The sequence below is a fragment of the Eulemur rufifrons genome, chromosome 3 (genome assembly GCF_041146395.1).
Source record: "Eulemur rufifrons isolate Redbay chromosome 3, OSU_ERuf_1, whole genome shotgun sequence".
In the NCBI taxonomy this organism is placed as follows: domain Eukaryota; kingdom Metazoa; phylum Chordata; class Mammalia; order Primates; family Lemuridae; genus Eulemur; species Eulemur rufifrons.
The window spans coordinates 66679589-66705953 of NC_090985.1; the positions used below are offsets into that span (position 1 = coordinate 66679589).

Consider the following 26365-nt stretch of genomic DNA (forward strand, 5'->3'; position numbering starts at 1 on the left):
GATGATCACAGCCTCATTCTGCCCACCACAGGGGAAGGCCATACCTATGTGCTGCCAAGCTTTGAGCATTGCTGTCTTGGGTCACATGGGGTCACATTGGTTCTCCAGAGGCTATCAGCTCATCCCTTCACGTATATTGATGGCGGCCCTTGCAGTATCTAGTATCCAATGGTCTCCATTCTGTCGTAAGTGTAGTGTGTCTTCTATCTTTCTTACATCATAGATTGCTCTTTGTGTTCTTCACATTTCTTATACCATTTCTCCCCACTCTTACTTGGTCTCCCCTCTTCATAGATGTGTATTCTCTTCAGGAGGCTTCCCTCCTAGTCTTCCCTTCTCTTCTCCAAGCAATTTGCAACTCAAAGCATCTAGACTTAAATTAGAAGGACTTTTCTATAATTCTTCATATTTCAGTAGTTACACACACACACACACACACACACATACGTTTCACATTTTAAACCATCTCATATAGGCTCTCCTGTCTTTGTGTCTACCATTACATTTTAGCAACTGATTTTTATAGCAACTGGTATTTTATAGGTACTTAAAAGTTAATGGTTAAGAATTTGCTTCTTTAGAATCCAAGCGTTAGAATCTTAAGGTGTTTTGCATAGGTTTGTCTAGATTAACCAATATTCTAAAATAATAAAGTCCCAGGAGAGAAATTGTCCCTTGTTCTAATTTTGATCAACTCCAAGATTTTTTGTTTTTTAAACTCAAGTATGCCAATATGGATTCTGATATTGCTACTGCTTAATCAGAAGAGGAAACATTAAATATATTAGTCATTTGGTTTCTATAGCTATTAAAATAGTATTCTTCAGGGTATCAAATAGATTTCTGAAGAGTACATCTACTACCGATCACTCTATTCTTTCTGTTGGTAGACCTGATGTTTAGCAAGTACACAGAACTGGAGAGGGTATCATAAAATATGTATATATAATTATTTGCCTTTAGATTCTGCTATTTTGAAAAAAAAAAATCTTTCAGAAAGTAGATTAGGATTAGGAAAACTGTTTTGCATGATTGCCTTTAGTATTTCTAATGGGTTTCTAGGTCAGGTGGAATTTGGGTCTATGGGATATGGCAGTGTGTCATTGGGAAATTTAGGGAGACGTAGCCAAGGTGAAACATTGCACAACTCTCCAGTGTGGTATTTGTACCCTCAGGATACCTACTGTGCAGCACATGGAAGGTGGAAGATCAGTTGAGTTCTATATATTAATATTTGGGTGAACTTGCGGGCTATAAACGTTGATGAATGAAGTTTAAATAAAATTTATCACAGTGTCTTCAAAGAAACTTGAGGACTTTGCTACTAATGACTTAAGCAGTGAATTGTTAACTATAGAAATAATTTCTTTTTTTTTTTCCAGCAACCTTAAATTTTTATTCAGTCAAATTCTTTTTTTTTTTTTTTTATTTCAGCTTATTATGGGGATACAAAAGTTCAGGTTATATATATTGCTCATGTACTGCCCATCCCCCCCGAGTCAGAGCTTCAAGCGTGTCCATTCCCCAGACAGTGCTCATTGCACCCATCATGTAGTTGTACCTCCATCCCCTCCCCCCACCCCCCATCTCCCCAAGTCAGCACCTTCAAGCGTGACCATTCCCCAGATGGTGCGCAATGCACTCATCATGTAGGTATACACCCATCCCCCCCCACCCCCCACCTCAGTCTGATACCCAATTGGTGTCATTCCCAAATGTGCATTTAGGTGATGATCAGGGAAACCAATTTGCTGGTGAGTACGTGTGGTGCTTGTTTTTCCATTCTTGGGATACTTAATAGAATGGGTTCCAACTCTCTCCAGGAGAACCAAAGAGATGCCATATCACTGTTATTTCTTATAGCTGAGTAATACTCCATGGTATACATATACCACAATTTACTAATCCATTCATGAATTGATGGGCATTTGGGTTGTTTCCACATCTTTGCAATTGTGAATTGTGCTGCTATAAACATTCGGATACAGGTGTCTCTATCGTAGAATGACTTTCTAATCCCAAGTGACGTATACTCTGGGTATTAAGTCTAGAAATAATTTCTATTCCCAGGTGATATATACTCCAGGAGTTTAAAAAATTATTTGGTGTATGTGGCTTAATCCAAACTTCTTCAGTGGTATTGCTTTCTTTTAAAGTTTCGTGCTATTTGGATTTTAGTGCTGAGAGGAAAAAGAAACTTTGAAGTGCTCTTTTCATCTTAGTTATTTATAAGGAAATAAGTATATATCCATTCTTACTAGACAACCCAGTAGGTAATAATAGTGATGATATAAATAATGAGGATAATACCAAGTACCATCTAATGAGAGTTTAGGATGCGCCATGCCAAGTACGTAATAGGAAGGTACCTCCCTCAGTCCTCAGAGCAGCGCTCTCAAATTTTAGTCATCTTGTTCTCACTTTATAAATGAGGCAGCTGAGTTGTGGAGAAACTAACATGCTCAGTGTCACATAGCCAGTAGTTGGAAAAGCTAAGATTCAGCTCTACCAGCTCTAGAATTAACTTTCTTCTTCTTTTGCCTATACTGCCTGGGGCTGGTAATTAGTATCTTTCAGGCATGAACTTTGGATAACTTAAGATCCACCTTTCCTGTTCTTTATAATAATGATGGGCCACTTATCAAAAAATAATTTTTATAAACTACAGATCTCTTTTTAACCTAGTAAATGAAAAATACGTTTTCTTGCTACTTTGGAGAAGTCAGGTTTTTTCTGTCCTTAGACTTCACGGATCCATTCTTATCCCATAAATTATACTTGTCAGTCTTTTTTCCTTAAAAATTGTCTTTAAAAGTTGTCATAAGTAAATATCTGTGGTTCACTGTGTCACATGCCTAAATGTGAACTTGATTGCACTTTCTTTATTTCTTCTGGAAATAGTTATAGTGGAATGGAAGATAATCGTGACAAATCTAATTAGCTATATGACATTTCCGTTAAGTCGTTTATGCACCAGTTTTATCTAGCTTTCTTTGTTTTGAGAATGAAAGTAGCTTCAGTAAAAATGTTTTGTTTTTTTGTCATTTTATAGACGTGAATGTGCACATGAGAATGCATGTATATCTCCAGTCTATCCAGTACTCATTAGATTATAATGTACACTTTTGAAAATAAACTTTTTAATTTGGAATAATTTTAGATTAAAATAAACTTGCAAAGATAATACAGAGAGTTTCCACATATCCTTCACCAAACCGTAGTAAATTTTGCTAATTCAGAATAGTCGGGAAAATCTAGTGTTCTGGCCAACCGATAATCTGTGTACCTCATGAAGATTAAAAGTATTCAAATGTATCTAAAGCATTGAAACATAATGACATAAAATTAGATCAATTGATCATGCTTCTCTTTATTTTTGATATTCTGTAGCTCCATAAGATACATGAGACTGGACTGAATTTCTTTTAACACATTAATGGCCATGAGTTGTATTTAACTCACTCTAGTTTTGAACCTGGGGCCAAGTGAAGCATATATAAAGTCTTACTTGTTGATATTCTTATTGTTACAACTAATATGACAATTTAATTCTAAAAACATGGATTAAATGAATAGAAGTCAATAAATTTCATTTTTCTATTTATGTTTACTTTGAAATTACACTTGAAGTTTTTATTCTATTTTCGTAATAAGACACTGTGGCCCCAAGGAAAAATTTCTGATTTTTTTGTGTGGCCGTCAATGTGTTAATCTTCCACATACCATTAGATAAAGTATTGTTTAAAAAAACTAGTCAACAACTTGACATTTCTTGTACATATAGAGAAATTTTCAATTTTAATCAAAATTTATCATGGGTTGAATAATCATTGTGTTTTATTATTTCTTTGTTTTTTTTTTTTTTTTTTTTTTTTTTGTTGAGACAGAGTCTCACTCTGTTGTCCAGGCTAGAGTGAGTGCCGTGGCGTCAGCTTAGCTCACAGCAACCTCAAACTCCTGGGCTTAAGCGATCCTACTGCCTCAGCCTCCCGAGTAGCTGGGACTACAGGCATGCGCCACTATGCCCGGCTAATTTTTTCTGTATAGATTTTTAGGTGTCCATATAATGTCTTTCTATTTTTAGTAGAGACGGGGTCTCGCTCAGGCTGATCATTGTGTTTTATAAAAGTTTAACTGTTTTTTTCTTCCTAAAAACTTCTACAAACATAGACTTTCATTGAAAATCCAATATGAAAGACTGTATGCACTTTGTTTACTTTCACACATAAGTGAAAAATATAAAACACTTCATGCCATTTCCATGAAAACATACTATTTTGGAAGTTAGCATTCCTATATCAATCATATTAGTTGTTTTCTCAAACTTTTAAAAATTTGACAAGCATAAAAAGCACAGTATTTAATTTAAAGTGAAACTTTGTTTCTTTTTCTGAAAAGCACATACTAATTCTGTTTGGTGAACTGAAGGTCTATGAATCCATTCTAATGAGTCTTTCTTCCACCCTTGTCAAATCCATGTGATCTAATTTGTGTGAAAAATCTTAATGCTCAGTGAGATTTTTAAGAAGTAGTTAAGTGTTGAGAACTGGTTAGCCATAGAGCAGTGCTCACGATTTATTGAAAGGTGGCAGAAATCAGAGCTTTGTGGAAATTACATTGCCAAACGTTTGATTTTTTAAACTATGAAATTGACTCTTGAAAGGAAAACTACCAAATACAATTTATTTTCTTTAACAAAATAAAATATACCTATAGAAATCCCCATAGTGAGAGAATGCCGAGAACAATATTCCCAAACATCATCTTGTATGATGAAATAAAATTGCTTTGGCTTTGAGCATACAAGACATTTAAACCAATGACCTTTTGTTTTCCTTGGGCTCTAATATCTGGCCGTGCTATTTTTGTATATTTTCTGGAATTGTGTTTTTGTAGAGAAGCCAGGAGAATGGGCATTGCTTACTTCTACTGTGTGATGACACCACTGTGCTTACAATGCTCCTCTCTCTCCAACCCCTTCTCATCTTTTCCTAGATGCACATCGGGAATTCCTTCACAGGCCTGCGTCTGGATATGTGCCAGAGGAGATCTGGAAGAAAGCTGGTAAGAATTGTTTAAAAACACGAGTTTCGTGTTCTGGCAGCTGTGTGCAGTTGTTAATGCAGTGATGTGAAGAATGACAAGAAAGGACTTTACTGCTAACAACAACAACGGCAAAAACAAAACAAAACAAGACAAAAAAACCACAAAACAAAACAAAAAACCTGATTAATATTCTCAAACCAAGCCTGATTAGAACATGAAATGGTTTTTATTTTAGTAGCATCTGCTAGTGCCATTATAATTGAGAGGCTGGCAATATTTCCATTATATAAACTCCATTTTTCTCAGGGGCTGTAATGGTTTCAGGCTGAAACTGGTATAAGAGGTCTTAGCTTGCATGTTTTTTTTTCCCCTTTGATGGAGAAAAAATCCACTGTTTTAGAAATTAAATTGTGTACTTCAGCCTTTTCGTTTGCATTCTTTAAAAAAAAATCATATCAAATTTAGTTGACTATTTAAGGTCCTCAAATTATTTTTTGGTTACAACCAACTTTTTAAAGTTATTCTTTGCTAATTAATATTCAATGATTAGAGTTAAATTACTTCTTTAAGTTAAATGACAAAGTTGTTAAACATTTACTTTTACTTTTCATATACACTCTCTGCTTTCCATTAGGAGAATATTGCTCTATGTTTTGTAGTAGGTTTAAAGCTCCTGATGACCCACTGACTTGTTATTGGGCTTAAAGAAGTTCAGATCTGGCAGAATCTTGGTGGAACACCAGCTGAGCAAAAACCTTTATGAAAACCAACTCAGCAGATAAAGCATAAATCTGTTTGAAGAGTTATAGATGACATTAAAAACATCCTGTGACTTTGAGCTGCTGTAACTGCAACTGTTAAAATAGTTTGTCTGTCTGAGTTGGGAAGCTGGGAAATGCTACTTCTGCAAACAGTCAAATGGGTGCAGGGCTGGCAACACTCACCAAACAGCCAAGGGAAAGGGTATTTGTTGTTTTTTTCTACAAAAGATTGTTCTTTGGGTTTTGATTTGATTCAGCTGTGTTTGTAGTTCTGTGCCACTTGCTCTGGTCAACTCGTATCAACTTGTATCTTATCCAAGTAGTTTTATAGATTTTCTAAGAAATAACCTGTTTTTGTAAAAATGAGTTTTAAAATCTGATGGTATTCTAGGCTTTGTAGCTTAAAGAACCAGAAAGCTCTCTTGCATGTCTGATTTGCAAATTAATAGATCCATTCTGCTTAAAGGTTAAACTATATATGTTGCTCACCTACATAGTTTTACCAGATTTAAGGTAATAGTCATGTGATACTCTCAAGCTGTTGAAAATATGTGGGATATCACCTACCTGAAAAAGAGTTGCCACATCGTTCTTCTGACCATTTTTCTCCTCCATTTTTAAGCTGTCAGTGCAACTTATTCCAGTAAGAAGTAAAAAGAATTGTCATTTTGGACAGCAGAGGGTGACTTTTCATGATGAAGGGACAGTCTTTTCTCTGCATTTCCCTTACTTACATGTATTTAGGTGAAATTTTTGATAGTTCCTAAAGAAAAACTGCCGGTAAGGTCTTGTGTAATCCAAATTCCTTCTGTGCTATTGTCTGCTCAATTCTTTGTTTGGCTGCTATTGAGAACAGATTTTCCTGAATATACCACCTTTGTGGGAAAGTCAACTTGAATAGCTATGCACAAAGGAAGTCTTACCATAAGTGGTAAGCAACTGGAAGCAGATTCAAAACTACTATGTATTTTCCACTTAATCAATTGTGTTTTGTTTTGTTTTTTTCCTACTTGACATGTTGTAATCTATTGAATCTACCATTATTTTTCTTCACTTGTCTCTTTTGGGAGTTTCCAAACCTAATTCTGGATGCACTTTAGGTTTTGGGGACTTAGTAGGGAAAGAGCAATACTTGCTTTGTTGTGTCCATGTACTCTCTAAGAAGGGTTAAACCTTATCGAAGAAATGTTTGGATTATTTTTTGGTATGTCTGTCAACTATTTTAGGTCTTCAGTCTAAAATATGACTTGGTATGGAGCAGATTAACTTTGTATTCTTCTGACAGAGGTATCCCTAATCTGCTGCCTATGAACAGTTCGGGAATAGTTTTCTACGGATGGATGCTAAACTTTAAAGAGTATATTAAATCCCTAAAGTACGAAATCTCCAATAACTGTTTATAAGATTATCATTATAGGCTTCTTAAAAGGCATTTCTAGTGTTTGCAATGTCAAGGCATCCAACATGATAAAAATATCAAGGGCATAATATGACATATGCATTCAGCTTGTTACAGTTTGAAGGCTTTTTCTCTAGAATTCTAAATTTGGGTATGGGCAGTTTTTTTTTTTTTTTAAGCCTATAAAGTGTGTCTTTGCAATAAAAATATAATATCTTTGTGGCAAAAGATAAGTAAATAAAGTTTAAAGGGCTGAACTCTCAAAATTTGATATAGTATAACCAGTGGGTCCTTTTTCACAGAAAATTATAATTGCGAAAAGTATATCTTGTGCTTGAAAGTACATCATATAGCTTTTTGCACTATTTTATTTTGAAGTGATTTCAAATGTTCAGAAAAGCTACAAAAAATTACCTATACCTTTCACCCAAATTCTCCTATTTTATCATACTTGCTTTAGTATCTTCTCTCTTCCCCCTTCTTACCTCCTTTCTTTCTTTGTGTGTATGTGTATGTATGTATGTTTTCTAACATTTGAGAGTAATTGCAGATGTAATGTCTCTTTACCTTAATTATTTTAGTATGTATTTTCTAACAAGGATATTTTCTCGCATAACCACAGTGCAGTTACCAAAATCAAGACATTGACATTGATTCAACAGTATTGTTCATCTGTAGACCCTGTGCAAATTTTGCACATTGCCCCAATAATGCAATAACATAACAATACAAATTTTTAAAGATTAGAAATCCTAACAAATGGTCAAGGCCCATCAGTTTTCCCCGAAAAGTAGTATTTATTTGTAAAAGCATAAGAAAGAAATTCAAAAGTTAAAAAGGGTCCTTATAAAACTGGAAAGAAATCTAACATAAAGATGCTCTTAAAATTGCAACTCAGTGTTTTCTTCCGTATATTTCTTTTCACACGATCAGAGAATGTTTGCAGTTGGTAATAAATATTCAAGCACCTTGCAAATGTCCTACCAATTCTCTTTGCTGATCTGTATATGCCTGTGGGATTAGAATAGGAATGCATAATTTAAATATAAATTGCCTGATTTGCATATACAATTAGTCAAGCTACAGCTTTGATCATAAGCAAAAATTATTGTCCTGTATTACCACTTAGATAGAATTTTAATTCACCTTGAATATTCAAACTAAATTAGACCCTGGCTGTATAGTTAGAAGGGCAGTACTTCCCTGGTGCCCCAAGTCATTTATGATAGGGTAATAAAGGCATCTTTTCACCTCCTGGTGAAGAAGGTTTTGTAAGCTCTGTCTGCAATACTCTTATTCTATCCAGATTTTAAATGCATATCTTAAAACAGCTAACAAAGGCTTAACATATTTTCGTTAATATTTCCAGTCTGGTTCTTTTCCTTATAATTTATAAAACCCAGCAGACAGTAATTGCAAACAAATGTACGTCAGAAATAATGCCACTAAAATGATGGGGGCCACAAAAGTCATGACAGTTAATTACTACTGGAGATCTTCTGACATTCCTCAAGTCCTGGACTATAGATGTGTGAAATAAACCATAGAAATTTAAGAAAGCATAGGAGTACTTACATCTCTTACATTTTTAATCTACAGTAAAACATTTTTATTAGGAATCTATGTTTTTAATTAAAGAGAACATTTAATTAAGGTGCTTTTTAAGTGGGTGAAACCATTAGTACAAACACTTGAATGAAACATGTCATAATTAGTTTTAATAGAGTGTTAATTGGTACTAGGTTTGCCAAGTTAATAATTACTGCTTATTAAATTTTCAATTAATCATTGTCATTTTGCTTTGAATAAAGATGAAAATTAGATAAACTAATTCAGAGGGAGGATATTTTCCCTTGTTAATTAGAACAGTTAATTTTTTAAAATGGAAATTATTTGTTTTAGTTGTCAGTCTTATGTTGTACATTAGTTGAATCTTTGCACCCTTTCCTCAGCCAAAAATAAAGAGCTAATTTGATACCTTGAAGGTTTGTAGTCAGCCCTGACTGTTTTGGTTTGCGGTATGATTCCATTATAGTTGTCTAGTGCAACAGTTGGTTATGCAAAATCATTATATATATTTGACAAAATAGACAGACAATAGCTTAAAATTTAGAAATGAGATTTTTAAAAATCTCTATCAGTCTGTAAAGGCACATATCCATAATACTCAAAAAATGACATAAGAAAAAGAAACTGGATCATGTGTTACATTATTTTTTTTTTAAAAAAGGTCTCTATTAACCTAATTGCTATCTGAGTTACCTTTTTACTATTGTGTTGTATTTTTTTACCAGCAAAACAATTGTTTGCGCTTGTATATGTGTATGTGTAAAATCCATCTCCCCCCTTTTTTTCCCTGAATGCTTTACCCATGGGTTTCCTATATTCACATTAACCTACAATGTAACGAAAACTAACTTCTGTTTGTGTCTGAATTATTCAAACAGGTTTCTTGCCAGTGTCCTTATCTTTTAACTTCTTAATCTGGTCTCAGAATCATTTCTGGCGACACTAGTTTGGTAAAAACATTGTAGTAAAGACCTAGGAATTTCAAAAATAATCCCAAAAGTGCAAGGTACAGAAAAATTCTCACCCTTTGTATTCCTAAGTAAATTTCACATATCTGCTAGTTTTTTAGACTGCCAGAACGGCCCAAGGTGGATGAGAGTAATGCCTGTTCTGTATAATTCTATTAAAAAGTAATCAGCGTCCAGGGTCCTGAGCTAACCGAGAGGTGTTGTCTTGTCTGGTTTGGCCTGACTGGCACACAGAGGAGGCCGTCAACGAGGTGAAGCGCCAGGCGATGACCGAGCTGCAGAAGGCCGTGTCCGAGGCGGAGCGGAAAGCCCACGACATGATCACCACGGAGCGCGCCAAGATGGAGCGCACGGTGGCCGAGGCCAAGCGGCAGGCCGCGGAGGACGCGCTCGCGGTTATCAATCAGCAGGAGGATTCCAGCGAGGTGAGCTTCCCAATGACAGTTTTTGTTAATTGACTGCTCATTTTTTATTCCAGGACGTCACAGATGAAAGTGGATATTGGAGTTTAGACAAATGTTGGGAAAAAGAACTTTAAAACAATTTGGGAGTTGGAAGTACTTGTGGAATTGACCAAGAGCTGATCAAATTTCATTTCTTCTTTTTTGTTTAATTTTTTTATTTGTATATATTTATGGGCTACAAGTGTAATTTTGTTACATGTGGAGATTGCATGGTGGTCAAGTCAGGGCTTTTAGGGTATCCATCACCCAAATAATGTACATTGTACCCATTGAGGAATTTCTCATCATCCCATCATCCAACCCCTTCTACTTCCTCACCCTTCTGAGTCTCCATTGTCTGTCATTCCGCTTGCCACATCCACGTGTGCACATCTTTTGGCACCTACTTATGAGTGAGAACACACAGTATTTGTTTTTCTGTTTCTGGAAGGTTTCACTGGAGATAATGACCTCCAGTTCTATCTACATTGCTGCAAAAGGCACGATTCCATTCTTTTTAATGGCTGAATAGTATTCCAGTGTGCTCATTTCTTCATTGAAGACCTAAAAGATAACTCTTTGCCAAAAAAAGGTTTTTAATGTGTTTGTTGGGTTATGGATTAAAGTGAAATTCTTATAACTTCCCAGCATTATTTAGAAACTGAAAACTTGGCCGTGTGTGAGAGAGCATATATGGGTGCTTTCCTTCTGATAGAAGGGATTTGATAGAGATACACTGCATACACTCTGGTCCCCAGAGACATACTGCATGCTAGGGATTGAAATCACTTTCTTAGTTATTGGTCCCAAAGTCCAATGCCAAAACAATGTATGTAGCAACTAAATATTTTTTTTTTAATTTAGCTGATTTATTTCAGTTTTTATTTTTATTTTTTTCTGAATTTTTTTTTTATTTCAAGATATGATGAGGGTACAAACGATTTGGTTACATTTTATGTCTTTGTCTCACCCAAGTGAGGTTTAGAGGCTTGCCCTTCCCCTCTACAATGCACACCGTGTCCATTAGTTGTGAGCAACTCAATATTTCTAAGAGATCTTGTATATAGTCTATATTTCCTTAATAGTTGTGATAATCAGTATTATGGCCATTTCCTGGCATAATGTTGCTGCTGGAAGTAATAATATTTAGTATTATTCCAGTATAATAATTCCCACACACATACACATACACGAACTCACAGATAAACCAAATGGCTAAAAGATCTTGGAAGTAACTAAAACACAGTATCTAAGGGAATGATTTTTAAAACATAGTCTATAAAATCAGAGCAACATAGTAATGCTTCATGTTAATGAATATAGCATCACAACCCTCAACCCCAAAGTAACTTTAGATAAAGAATTACCATTGGCTAGCCTCACCCAGCTGAACTTGCAGAGACATGAACTGATAAATCAATGGTCTACCACAATACATATCTATAATTTGTGGGGGAGAGTAAGTATTTAATTTGTACCAGGCTGTTCTGTAGATGAAAGGCCCTGCGGGAATCATTCGATGCCTAGAGTTTCTGTTTAATGTGTAGCAGATGAATAACAAGGGCACAAAAGGAATTGATTTTCAACATTTGAAAGTTTCTCAGGAAAAGAGGGACAAAGGGAAGTTTATCTACCCTTTAGGTGCTGACTTTTCCATTGTTGAATTAAACTAGACATAAATTCAGTTTTATTGGCATTTGTGGCTAAGATATATAAGGACTTTGTTTTGTACATTTTAATGTTTAATTTTTATGAGCATCTTTTGAAAAGAACTTGTCCTGCTCTATTCAAGTTAGTAATATTGTGAGGCACACTTGTTATTAAAACATTATCACTTGCACGTGAACATTTTAAGTCTGTTGGGTATGTTACGAATATTTTGTAGTTCACTGAGTTCTAAAGACAAATGTCTATGAAGAAATTGTCAATTAAATCTTTGTATCGGGGTGATAACATGCTGTATTCCTTCAGTATCTAAAAGCTTTGTGTCTATTCCTAAAACCTATCCAGAAAAAATATATGATCTTGACACCAGTATTTAGCATTATAAATTATGGTATATCATACAGTAGCTGTGATAAGTAGTAGATATGATTGAATAACCTATGTAAAAATGTCATCTGTAATAATTTTTTTTCTTTCTTTTTTGGTCTCTGCAAAGGTGCGGGGGGATTGATCTTTAATATAGCACTCCTTTGTCTTCAGTGACACTTTCCCAAGAATTTTAAGACTATAGTAGGGGAAACAGTTTGGAATTCGGAGGGACAAATTTAATTCCTGGCTCCAGCTCTTGCAATTCTTTGACTTGGGAGAAAGCATTAAAGCTCTAAAAGCTTTGGTCTTACCGTGATGCAAAGATGAGTGAAAGTGTCTTGTGTGGTGGCTAGAAACTTGAGACATGATCATTTGATCATATTGTAGGTAAGGAAACTCACCTGGCTAAAGTTACAAAGCTAGGAAATAGTGGAGTCTAAACTGGAACTTGCAGCATGCTGTCAGTCCTTATAACGATGAAATAAGGATCATTCAGGTAATTTTTGGATGCAGATAAAGGCAACTTTGGTTTCTCACCTTTCTTCACTCTAAACCACAAGACCACTTTTAAGATGGAGGAGTCATCCCTTTTCTTCATAAGTAATGTAGACAATTTCCTGAGGGTAGAAGAGAGAAAAATGGAAGAGGATTTCATTTTAGTAAAGCTCATGCTTCTCTGGACTTGTGCATAAGTCTGCACACATATACTAGAAAAGTGGTTTGACCAAGGACTTGACAAAGAAAGTTTTAATCCATTAACCAACCCAAAGTTAATGTCATTCACTCCCTAGGAATAACAATGTCCAAGAACAATCCACCTGCCTGGTGGTGGGTTCAGTTCAGCCATACCTTTCTCCCAGTTATTGGATTGAATGTGTAAGTAAATACTTGTTTTCCACCCTCAAAGTAAGGACAAAAGTGAAGCCAAATTTATTATTTTTCTGCACCCTCCTCTTTCCTCACACTTAGGAATGTACACCTTTTAATAGAAATAGCCTGACAAAAGCCACCTCAGCAGTGATGCTTGCACGTCACCTGAAGTCTAAAGAGCTCCCTGAGCCCCTCCTGGACAGAGCCAGGACAGGTCTGGCTTCCTTGGAAGAGGGTAGAGCTTCCTATGCCAGGCCTCACCATAGTTGGCGCACAGGGTAGGGAATTTGTCATGTGCTGAGAAGACACTTCATTACTTCTCAGAATTTTCATCTATGTTTTTATATTCACTGGTTTTCTTGAATATGAACAATTTGACCCCAAATAAGGGCCATGTTGCATTATGCTTTAGATATTTTATGAATTATTCCTTTTATTAGAAAAAAGAAAGGTCTTAATTCTTAGAAATGAGAGGTCTGGCCATGATAGTAAACATATACATTCTCCTTAAATGTAAGAACTACTTATTTCAAAACTGTGATTAGAAATTAATGGGCATTCTTTAAAACTATCATGTTTGTGACTTGCCCAAACTAGTTTATTATTTGATACATGTAACTAAATTACTCACATCCATTCATTCATGTATTCTTTCCACAACAAATCATTGAGCTCCCATTCCATATCAGAGACACTGATGGTACTGAGGGTACAGCAGTCCCTGCTCCATGTCGATTGCAATTTACTGGAGCCGTCGAATAACTACATTGTAAGAGTCATAATAAAGTTTAATGTGAAGGTTTCTGGGGAAAAGTTTTGTTTCATCTGGTTCTTAAGGATGACCAGAAACTGGTCAGCAGCTGCCCGCCACCCTTGCCCTCCACGACCTCATCACTGCTCTTGCAGCAAAGAGGGAAGACGGGAAGGGAAGCTTTGCTAGGTTTGAAAGCAGGACAGTTCTGTGGCTGATGAGTGTTTTGGAAGGGTCACTCACACTGAAGTGTGCAGAGAGATTAGAGGAACCAAAAAGGAGGGACCCATCTGTGTCAAGAGCGAGATGGGGGAGAAGATGGTTGGATGAGGATGGTTGGTAGTGGTACTGGGGGTGCTGGAAATTGGATATAATGGCTGCATACCCACAAAATAGAATGAGCAAGACACGGTGATTGATTCTCTATCAGGAAAGAAGAGGGGGTCATGGTTTTCAGTGGGCGTGCAGGGTTTGGGATATACACATCAGGTGATCTTACTTGAACCACCTTCAAAACCCTTTGGGCTTTAATCTGCCCATGGAATGTCTGGGGGTGGTGGAAAAGGTAACCTTTGCTCATTTCTTGTGCATAAACCACATGAGTGAAAACATTTAGAAGCTCAAATCAATTATTTAATCCAATAAGAGAGACACATCTTCTCTGTAGACTGGAAAGAGTAAATAGAGCACAGGCTTAAGTTCATCCTGTGTAATGTGAAAACCAGGAGAGTGCTCTGAAGGTAGGGTGTAGGGTGGTGTTTACACCCATTGTCCCCTTACAATTATTATAGTGTCTCCTTCTACTCTCAAGTGTCCTGGTTTAGGTAAGTTTTATTGTCCCACCACTCAAAGGCCATGTTCAGCTGATTAGATAATCATCTTGCTAGCGCAGCTCAGAGGCAGATGCGTGTTGCAGAAAGAATATGAGAGGAGGACTCAGAAGACCTGAATTCTGTCCCCATCTCAGGGGTCATTAGGTGATTTGTTTTATTCCTGTTGGCCTCCATCTCTCCTTAAGGAATGAGATGTTATTCACTTACAGGGTTGTTTAAAAGATTTTTTTTTTACATAAACAATTTATAGTGTTTTGAGAGCTATAAAACAAGGCATTAGTATCTGCACACATTCCCCACAGTTTTTGCTCATGATGTGTGCTAAACTGTTCTGACTGAAATGATATTTTCCCCCTTTCCTCTCTTTATTTTAAGCCATCTCCCATTGTAGACATCTACCCATCTCTTACCCTAGATCATGTGTAATCTATATAATACAAATCTATAACAATATATATGTGGATAGATCCACAAATTATTTCTCTCTCTCTCCCCTTCACAGGGATTTTAGAAGGAATCTGGGCTTCAGAATCAATACCAGCGTTCTAGGCCTAGCTTGGCGTTTCTATGTTTCTTCTGAATTGTTTGGGTTGACTACAGATATCTTTGAATTCTTCTCTCTATAATTTCTGAATTTAGCCTTTGTCTTTCTACCTCACTTTTCATATCTATGTGGAGCTAGTAATGCCCATTCTGCTTAGGAAAACCAGTGTTCTAAAGGATGGAAACATTGCAGAAGGAAGAGAGAAGAGTGCAAAACATTTAATTGGGAAGATCAAAAGGAAGAAGACAGGGAGGCAGGAATGAATAACATGGAGTTATTTGTAGGTGTGCCATGTAACTTACCCAAACTGGAATGCCTTTTGGAGTGAATGAGGGTGCTCCTGCTGGGACATGACTAGTGCTATAAACCAGGCTGTCCCAGGCACACAGGAACCCATGGTCAGCAGGGTTATTGGGGGTTGCGTGAAGTTTGTTTTGCCTGAGCTGAAATAAGATGACCTACAATGAGCGTTTAACCCTGTACCTGGCATGGTACAAAAGTGCTTTCTATACTTTACCCATTTACTTCTCATATCAGCTCTGATAGAGCAGATAGTGTTTTCTTCCTTTTGCAGGTAAGATAGCTGAGTCTTGGTGGGCTTAGGCTACTTGCTCAGCGTCTCATGGTCAGTCGTCACCCACATTGCCTGCTTTTCAGGTCACCTTCTTCATAGCCACGTGGCAGTAGTGGGATTTTCTTTTTTCTTTTTCCTGATTGTGTACTGGTGGCTCTATTTCGTCATTGGACTTCCTTCCGATTATTTCTACTTAGTGCTCTAATTTTACTTGGGTTTACAGACTAATAATTGTTATTATTAACAGTTAGAATGACACTGGACTTGGGGCAGGTACCTAAGCAGTGTGATGTTTTCTGTACTTCCTCTTTTTATAATGTATTATATATTTCACCCAGAATGTAACGGCTGCATTAGCCTAAATCAGAAGTTCATCTTAAACTATTTTATTTTTTTCTATATTTCCATTTCCTATATGTGTATATATAAAGGTTTTTTTCCCCACTAAACACTGTTAGATTGTGGCTATATCCAAAGAAACTTCTATAGCTCTTTCTTGAGACCCACAACTTATACTAGTTTAAGTGATTGAAGCAGGAAACTGGAAGTAAGCAGAGAAACAGATAATAAATAATTGTACGGTTCTAATAGTTTCGAGTTTTAAGCCACCAAATTGATTTTCCTCCAGATTAAAACATCCTTTGATCATTATTCTTATATAGGTGCAGAACTGCACAGTTATATCAAAGTTGGGCAGTTTTGTGACTCTTAAGCAGAAACACTGCTCAAATCTTTACCCTTTGTATTTCCAGAGCCTGCTAAGCCTTGATAGTGTGAGCAAGTCACTCTGAGAGATTCTTCTTCATTACTCCTTTCAGAATTAGTAGAACCAACCCCAGTGGCATCTGTGCAGGATGTCCCAAGCTGTGGAAACACCACCTGTGTAGACTCTGAATAGAACGTAAGAGCCTTACAGCATTAAAGCCCTCACAATCTGATCAGACCAGTCCATTCTCAGAAGAAGTTGGCACTCTCAGAGCACAAGCTAGGATGCTATGTTACTAAAAGATTTTTTTTTTTTTTTAACTAAAAGGCCAGCTGTTTGATTCCATAGATTTTCATGGCATAGTGGACAGAACACTGGACTTGGAGAGACCTTGAGTTGCTCACCTCTTGGAACTTTGGTTTTCTCATCTGCAGAATTGGGATAATGTTGATGTGAGCTACTTTGCAAGGTGATTAAGCGGTACAGATGAGATGAATAGGAGTATTTTATTTAAAAAAAAAAAGTCACTTTGCAAATGAGCATTGTGTCTATGTAAGAGAGAGAGAGAGAGAGAGAAAAGAAAAAACAGTTCAGAAATGATTCTGGGCTGGGCGTAGTGGCTCACGCCTGTAATCTCAGCACTTTGGGAGGCCGAGGTGAGAGAATTGCTTGAGCCCAGCAGTTCAAGACCAGCCTGGGCAACATAGCAAGACCTCATCTCTATAACAGATTTAAAAATTAGCCAGGTGCGGTGGTGCATGCCTATAGTCCCAGCTACTTGGGAGGCTGAGGCAGGAGGATCCCTTGAGCCCAGGAGTTTGAGGTTGCAGTGAGCTATGATCACACCACTGTATTCTAGCCTTGGCAACAAAGCAAGATCCTATTTATAAAACATAAAAATAAAAAAAGGAAATTATTCTAACAGGAAGGGTGGCGAGGGAATTAAAGTAGCAACTACATGAGATTGGAAAGGAAAGAAGAGAGACCACCGAAGTAGTCTCTGGGGTTTGGCACTGAGTGGTTGCAGGGGCGAAAGAGGAGTTTGCAATAAAATGACAAGAGTCTTGGGCCTGAGTGTTGCTAGTGACTAAAATGGACATTATGTTTAGGGTTTAGGTAATACTGATTCAGAGGAGTGACCTGGTGGAGCTACATACAGAACAGGGAGTTGAAAGAGCGTGTGAAGCTCAGGAAGGAGATGAGTGAGGAGAAACAGGTTTGAGAGGCCTTTGCTTACAACTGATGATTGAAACCACGAGCTCTGACAAGGAAGGGCATAGGAAGGAAAGGATATTTCTCTTCTCTAGGCTAGTGTCCCCCCACCCCCCTTGCCAAGTATTTAGAGGGGAACGAACAAACAGAAAGTTACGGTGCAAGAAAGAGAATTGTAGTACTATCTAGGAAACCAAAATTTAGAGGAAGTTTCAACAAGGGGCATTTAAAAAGGAGGAATGGGGAAGTGGTCATCAGTGGTGAAAATTCAGAAAGTGAAGACAGTGAAGATGGAGAAAAGATAGTTAAGTCGCTAGTGACACATAAGGGAAGTAAGTTAATGTTTTTTCTCTGTAGCTGTCAATGCCTGTGTGTGAAAGCATTTAATTTGGGTGGGACCATGAGCTCTCTAATTCTAAAGGTTGTCACGTGCTGGGTCTGGAGCAAGGATTGTGTCTACGTCTCGATTCCCTCCAGCGAGAGGAGGTGATGTTACTATTGCTATTTATTCAGGACCTACGGAGCTGTGCTTAGCTCTGAAATAATCCTAAATAACCCTGCAGTTATTGTTCCTGCTTTACAGGTTCTGTTGCTCCAAGAGGCTAAGTACCTTGCCTGTGGCTCTAACGTCACTAAGTGATGAAGTTGGAAATGAAATGCAGGACGGCTTGACTCTGAAGCCTGTGCATTTCTGTTACACACCATGACACTTTGTCTTTGGCGCCTCCAACTTCCTAGTCCAATCTCCGTCCACTTTCAGTAGTTAAATGCTCTTCTAATCTGTTCCTGCAACAATGGGATCTAAGCAAAGGTCTGAGATTGACAAAGTATGGTATTTTGGAAAGAGTATTTGATTTGTCGTCCAAACATCTGGGTGAATCAAACCTTGGCTTTGTAATTTTATATCTTTGTGACTTTGGGCAAGTCTTTTACCGAGAAAGTTATTTATTTGGTCACCTCAGTATTTCCTAAGTTGCAAAACGGTGTGGAAGTGATTTTAAACTGTCAAGTGCAATGCAAGTATAAGATGCTGTGATCTTAGTGTGAATTTAAGTCACTGTGTTGCCTTCTGTAGAGTTCCTTACATTTTGGAAGTTTTAATTATAATCGTTCTATTTAAATTTGTTAAGCATTGTTTGGGTGCAAGGACTTTTGGAGAATTACAGATGTGTAAGACCTGGAGAAACTTAAAGTAATTCAGGAGAAAATATTTTCTTTCTCAGAAAAACAACATTCAACAGCAAGAACCAAAAGTGACATATTTTGCCATTAGGACAGAAGGGCCATGATCTTTGTATCTAAAATAACAAGATAAAGGAAATAATTTTTTTCATTAGGTACAAAGAATATTACTGATGTAAAGCAAAGTGTCAAACATCTTTCATATGCAGTTTTGGCATTCGAAAGCTTCAGTCTGTCATCTCTAAGTCCATATATAGCCTTGTGTTTGGTCTATTTAGCAAAGGGGAGATTTGTGTTCAAACTCAGTCTGACTCACCGCCTAACTTTGGTCAATTGACTTGTTCTTGTTTTTCAGATAGGGGAATATTCTTTAGGATGAAAAGGGAATAATTTTATCACAAATAAGGGAAGACTATAAAGTTCCATGAGCTTTGGGAATGAAATTTGCTATAGCGTGGCTCTTCGTGAGCTTTCTACACTATTGTAGTAATTTCAGTCACTAGAATCACTCTTAAGAGGCCTGAAAGGGAAGCTCAGTTATTTAAAAAAAAATAAATTAATTAATTAAACAAATAAATAAAACAACCATCAGGAAATACTAGCCTGAATATAAAAAGCACACATTGAAAAATGTAAATTGGTTTAAGCCATTGACCGCCTTTGTCCCTGCCCTTACGGGATATACCGCTGGGTGTTAGACACAATTTGCAGTTTCTACCTCTGTGAACGGCAGAAAGCTTAGAAACTTAAAGTGATCCAAATTGGAGTACTCACAAGATCCTGTACCTTCCCCTGTTCCCAGAATTGTGACTGTTCAGGGACTGAGTGCCCCTGATGAGGCATCAGTCTTGCAGATACGGATTAACTAACAGGAAATTCAGTAGATAAATTCTATATTAATAGAAATTACCTTTTCAGTTTTCTAATGAGCTTTTAAAAAGGGATATGCACTTTGGACTTTGTGTTAGTTGAACACTCACCAAAGTTCCCTGAATATTCATTGTAGTGCAGTGTCAAGAGAAATAAAAATTTGCAGATTTTTTTCCTAGTAGATCATTTAAATTGCTCTTTGTTGTACCTTCCTACAGCTGAAGGCTGTTTTTGTCCCAGTGGTGGGTGGTAAATGAATAGGATTGAACAACTTCAGGATGAAACTAGAGGTAAAACTAGCCAGACCCCTTAAATCCTGGATCAGAACCAGGCAATACTAGGCAAGAAGGCTCAATTCCCAGCGGCTTCATGATCCAAAACATCTGTTTCTGTAGTTGGCACAATTCCACTTTCTTATTTGTAAAATTGTTCCCATCTTTGAAAACACTTTAAAAAATAAAGAAGTCCCCATTCTGTCTCCTCTTTCCACTTCCCAACACATACATTTGTAATTACCTGGTTTAGTCTGTGTGTTTAATCAGTTTAAATTGAGAATGTTGCGTACATCTGATTTCAATCTGAAGGAGCCATTGAGTATCGGGCAGTTACCACCCTCGTGTCTGCCAAAACGTGCCTCTGCCAAAAATGGATAGGACTCACACCAGGGTATTTCCTAAAGAAGCCACTTGACTCAGATTAGATGTTTAATTTCCTTAAAATATTGTTTTGGATTTGAGTCTCTGTTCTGTAATTGGGATATTCTGATGTAATTTAGGAATACCGCTTATTCGCTGAGTTTGTTCCAGGATCCAGCTGGCATTATTCTAAAAGCCCAAACCTCAAGGAAGCAAACTCCACTCTGAGAGCTGAGTGTCATCTCTCACTGCTTTGAAGGGTGGGCCAGGCCCACGTGTGTTCACATCTTTGTGGAGCCATTATACATGCAATACAGCTAAATTAATTTTGGGAGAAAAGGGCTTTGAGTTATGGGAATAAAACCTCTGATCAGAGGGTTACATCTTTTGAGATACTTTCTTAAATTAATTGAAATAGAAAAAATTGCTTCATTCTAGTAGTTATTCATTTTAACTTCATTTTAGTTTTTTGTTGTTGTTCTTAAGACAGGGTCTCGTTCTGTTGTCCAGACTGGCATGGATTGGCCATGTGATAGCTCACTGTGACTTCAAATTTCTGGGCTCAAGCAATCCTCCTGCCTCAGCCTCCTGAGTAGCTGGGACAACAGGCACATGCCACAATGCCTGACTAACTTTTTAAAAAAAACACTTTTTGGAGAGAAGGGGTCTCACTATTTTGCCCAGCCTGATCTCGAACTCCTGACCTCGAGTGATCTCCTGCCTCAACCTCCCAAAGTGCTGGAATTATAAGCATGAGCCCCACAGCACCCAGCTATTTTACTTATGAATTAATGTATCAACCAAGATTCTAGATTTCCTCATCTATGTTTACTTAAAACACCTTTCATGGGTTAGAGTTTGAGATCTTTAATTTTTGTTTTGTTTTGCTGTTCCTTTTCTTTCTTTCTTTCCTGTAATTCCTTTTCTTTCTTTCTTCTTTCCTTTTTTTTTCTTTGTTTGAGCTTTATTGCTTAAGGACCATAATTTCTTAATGATAAAGAAATAAGAACATAGAGCTGTGCTCTTTCTACAGGCCTGAAACCAGAGTTCATGAGTTTATAGACTTCCAGCATGTGAAAGGCTCTAGGAGCCCCTGTATTTGTTAGCAAAGTTAGCATACTGCCAAAAATTCCCTATACATTTTGCATAGTGGTAAAGCTACACACATCAGGGTGACGGGCTGACATTCCACAGGGGTATTTTCAACAGGCTGGTGAGCTCACCCTGAGTCACACAACTAGCATGCTGAAAGCAGAACAAAGGCAGAGAACACGGTGGGGAGTACCTGTGAGATCGACCTATGTTGGGGCTTAAAAAGTCTATTTTACTTGTGATATAACCACATACCATCAGCTGCTTGGGGTTACCAGAGTGCAGCCAGAAGTTTGTTTCACAAGAAAACAGTCAAAACCAATGAAGATAAAGAGTAAAAAGTTTAATGGCATAAAGCTAAGAGCACTGGATGTAGCATTTCACAACAGGGGTGGCCCTGACAAACTGGGAACACTCACTGAAATGAGCATTTAAAGTGGCTTTCCGAGGTTCGCTGCCTCCTGGCAGGACCCTGAAAGGTTATCCTCCTCCCTACCTTCTTCCCTGGGCACTCCCCCACAGGTGCTCTTCCATCCCTCATTCAGGATGTGACTATCTTAAAGTTTAGATCCCAGAGACAACTTCAGTTGCACTTTTCTCACATCTTGCAAAACGCCACCCAGGGCTGGCAGCAGACTTCCTGGGGTCCGAGTTTTGTGCTCCGCACTCACAGATGAGCCCCAGTTCCCTCTGCTTGTCTGACTTCCGGAGTTGCCAAGGCACAAAGTAGCTCCATCAGCTGGGAAGCACTGTATGCAAGCAGAATTAGCATTTGCCAAGTTTGAAAAATGAGTGTCCTCATTTTTCAAAGCCAAATCAGCCACAGTCTGATTCACTCATTTCACAAATACTAATCGAGCACCTACTGTCTACCAGACACTATTCTGGGTGCTTAGGATATATCAGAGGAAAAACAAACCAAGCATCCTTCCCTCTAGGGAGCAGAGGTAAAGGAGATTGGGTTAAGACTGTCCTAGCCTTTGGTCGTAAGGTAAACCTAATAACTGCGGTGGGAAGAAGTAAGTGCACGAGAGGTTGGAGTGCCTTGCCTCACCCTGTCTAGTCAGTGATGGAGCAGGGAATTAGAATCCTTTGTCTATTCCATTTCTTCAAATCCAATGTAGCATTCTGGTAGTTTCTTAGTGATTCCTGAGAGTATCTAGAAGGAAGAAGCTTCTGCCCGGAGCGATATATTGGTGTCTGACCATTGTGGTATGGGTATTACAAGGGAAAAATTTGTGTATAGTAATTGCTAGTGAGCATGGGTAAATGGGGAACTCAGATGTAAAGATAACCAAACCTAAAAAAAAAAAAGGATTTTATAGTAAAAACTGAAAAGCCACTTTTTTCGATGCCGTACCAGTTGCTGGCAGGAAAGTTTGGGCAATCTTGACACTAAAACCTGCACCTTTTCTGTGTTCAGTGTGAGTTCCCATGTGCATAATACGCCTGGATTTTTCATCCTGACGGTATAGTGTTTGAAAATAAGGGTACAGTGCCGCCTAGCATATTTATCAGACTTCTGCCTCACAGGGTATTAATCTGGGATCTTGTTTTCTTCCACCGTCTCCTTTAGAGTTGCTGGAATTGTGGCCGTAAAGCGAGTGAAACCTGCAGTGGCTGTAACACAGCCCGATACTGTGGCTCGTTTTGCCAGCACAAAGACTGGGAGAAGCACCACCACATCTGTGGACAGACCCTGCAGGCCCAGCAGCAGGGAGACACGCCTGCGGTCAGCTCCTCCGTCACGCCCAACAGCGGGGCTGGAAGCCCGATGGACACACCACCAGCAGCCACTCCGAGGTCAACCACCCCGGGGACCCCTTCCACCATAGAGACAACCCCTCGCTAGATGCGGACTCAGAACTGTCGGAGGAAAGACAACACAACCAACGCGAAACCAGTTCCTCATCCTCAGATGCTCAAAGTTGTTTTTTTTTTTTTTTTTTTTGTTTGTTTATAGATGAATTATCCTATTTCAGTACTTCAGCAAGAGAGAACCTAACTGTATCTTGAGGTGGTAGTAAAACAGAGGGCCAGTAACGGGTCATAATGACTTATTGTGGATAACAAAGATATCTTTTCTTTAGAGAACTGAAAAGAGAGCAGAGAATATAACAATGAAATGATAGATTTGACCTCCTCCCTGTTATTTTCAAGTAGCTGGGATTTTAAACTAGATGACCTCATTAACCGATGCTTTACCAAACAGCAAACCAAGAGATTGCTAATTGCTGTTGAAAGCAAAAATGCTAATATTAAAAGTCACAATGTTCTTTATATACAATAATGGATAAAAAGAGGAAACCCCTCAAGGGCATGAGCATTGGATACAGCAGTAGACATTTTAACAAGAAGATGAATGGCGTCCGTGGGTCGCTAACTGAACTTTGAAGACCCGCTACAGAACGCGCAGATGTGCAGCAGATTGGAAGGAGACACAGATGTTCGGTTTTTTTCCTGTTTCTGAAAAGAAATAATATCCAGGTCAACAGAATGAAAAATGAAAGATGATTTGCAGTGGGATGTATGAATACAGCAGCAAGAAAAAAAAAAGGCCATAATACAAAAGGCTCCTTTTTATATATATGTATACACACACACACACAGAAGTAAGAGACTCAGCCTGCAGTTAATTAGCATTCTGGCAGCTTTGACATCAGCCAGCTGCCCTAAATAACCCTTCAACGTTTCTTCACTTTTGCAAGGTTCCACAGAGTAAGACATTGGGTCTATTCCAGCTCATTCATTTTATATTGAAAAAAAAATAATAATTTTAAAAAAATGGTGGCTTCAGCTCCAGCCCCTTTCCAAAATTTTTCAACCCCACCCTGTTTGGATTTTTAATTAAAAACTAGTAGTTCTCTTGGTGTTAAAACACTTCTGTCCTGTGAGGTTTCCCAATGGTGTTTTTCTTGTAAATGTGTTGGACAAATGTGAAGATGCATTGTAGTTTAACCATATGCCCACATTTAGTCTCTTTATTCCTAGTTGGTGAGAAACCTGTATCTTTCTATGCTGCTTTTATATCTGTATGTATTAGTGATATTTCTCTAGTAGTTAAAAGAAAAAAAAAGAAAAAAAAAAGACTCTTTGGTTGTCCTCAAGAAAAGAAAAGAAAAAAAAAAGCTATCTTTCGGAGCTGCTATTTCACTCTCTTATAGGATTTTTTTTCCTGAAAACCAGCATGCTTCACGGAATGCTAACATAATGGTGTTTTTGTAAGAGGGATGTACATAAATGTATTTTGCACTGTCACAATGACTCCCTAGGCATGCTTTTTTTTTTTTTTTTTTTTGAGCAAACTCTTTTTAAATATGCTAGAGCCATTTCACCAAGTTTAGCTGTAGCATAGAGTAGTCGTGGAATTTTTCTTCCTTTTTTTTTTTTTTTTTTTGGAAAAATCATTATTAGGGACTTTTTTAAAAAAAGAAAATAACAAGATATCCTACTTTTAAAAAAAAAAAAGGACAGTGCATGCATATTGCTGTAAGGTCGTTTAAGTATTTCTAATTTTACAAAAAATAAAAAAAATCATTAGAGCTCCAAATGCTGAGGTGTAGACTGACAGCTTTAACACTGCTGAATGCCAGGTTATACAGTATTCTTACAAAAAGGGAAGTCAGCCAAAGACTGATCTGATGGACCAAAATCGGAATTTTGAAAAGCACCAGTACTATTTTCCAAATGATCAGCAGGTTAAACATGTTCAGCAAGGTATAGTGTGAATCCATTAACCCTTCGTTGTCCAGGGTCCAGACCAGAACTACTTGTTAGTTTTGAAAACAGTAGCCCAGGATGTGGTTGTGTGCTTTAGGAAAGTCAGCAGTGCTGCAGGCTGTGTAGACAACCAAAGTTTACAAGGCTGGGAAGACACTTCTCCACATACATATACACCAGGCATTTCTTTAAAAATCAAAAAACGATCCATTAGCTTTGGGGGGTTTTAAATGTAGCCCTTGGACACAGTTTTAAGTGGCTTTTAAGTATCTGCATAGAGGCAATCCTAAGGTTTGCTTTAAGTATCTTAAATTGAACATTTTTTAAAGCATTTCTTCCCTGTATTTTCATATACAAGTTGGTTTTAATTTTTTTTTTGGGTGGTGTTATGTTTTTTTTTTTTAATGGCTTTTTAGTTTAGAAGTTCTGATGAGCAAATCAATTCATCTATCTATCTGCATGTTGGAAGTCCATCTGCCAGCACACCTGCTTAAAGTGAAATGAAAGCACATAACCAGGCTCTGAATGGGTTATATTTTATCATGGTGCTCCCAGAATCCTTTGACCTCACTCTGCTTTCTAGTCTGCTTGTGACACTGGACAGTCCTTTCTTACAGAGCTATTATATGTTCTAGGCTACGAAGGGTTAAATAATCCCAAAAATGAGGTATGTCATACCCACACGTCTTTATCTCTAGAAGCTGTGATGTATGTGAAACAGCACTGTTATTCTTAACACTAGTGTGTAAAATAAGGATTAGTACAGTACGTCTCATTACTTTTTAATTCAGGGCACCCTGAGTGAAAACAAATACAAAAAAAATCCCTAACTCTGAGCTCTATCTCTGATTCCTCTTCCTCCTTCCCCTCTTCCTCCTCCTCTTCCTCTCCTGTTTTGCTACATTCTCCTCAGTGGCAAAAAGTTTCACTCTACCTCTGACAGCATGTATATTGCACCAGTAGCTAACAAAAACTGGTCTAGTCAAACCAAATGGGCACAAAAGAACCAGGATACCAAAAGTTAAGCTCATACAGCTGCAAACCATATCACTTCTTGGTAACAATGCAGACCTCATAAACCTAAAGAAGAGAAAGAAAAGAAAACTTTTGTTACTTTCCTTTTTTGCTTGTCACTTATATACAGGCTATGTGAGAG

The 26365-nt window shown here is 37.6% G+C and overlaps 1 protein-coding gene across 1 annotated transcript in view; it reads left to right on the top strand.

Annotated features, from left to right (window-relative positions):
• Nucleotides 1–23341, top strand: part of RUNX1T1 (RUNX1 partner transcriptional co-repressor 1) — a 131436-nt gene extending 108095 nt beyond the window's left edge. Inside the window, 3 exon segments of the mRNA XM_069466236.1 lie at nt 4996–5064; nt 9978–10168; nt 23066–23341. Coding sequence (XP_069322337.1) covers nt 4996–5064; nt 9978–10168; nt 23066–23341 — 536 coding nt within the window.
• The last annotated feature ends 3024 nt before the right edge of the window (nt 23342–26365 follow it).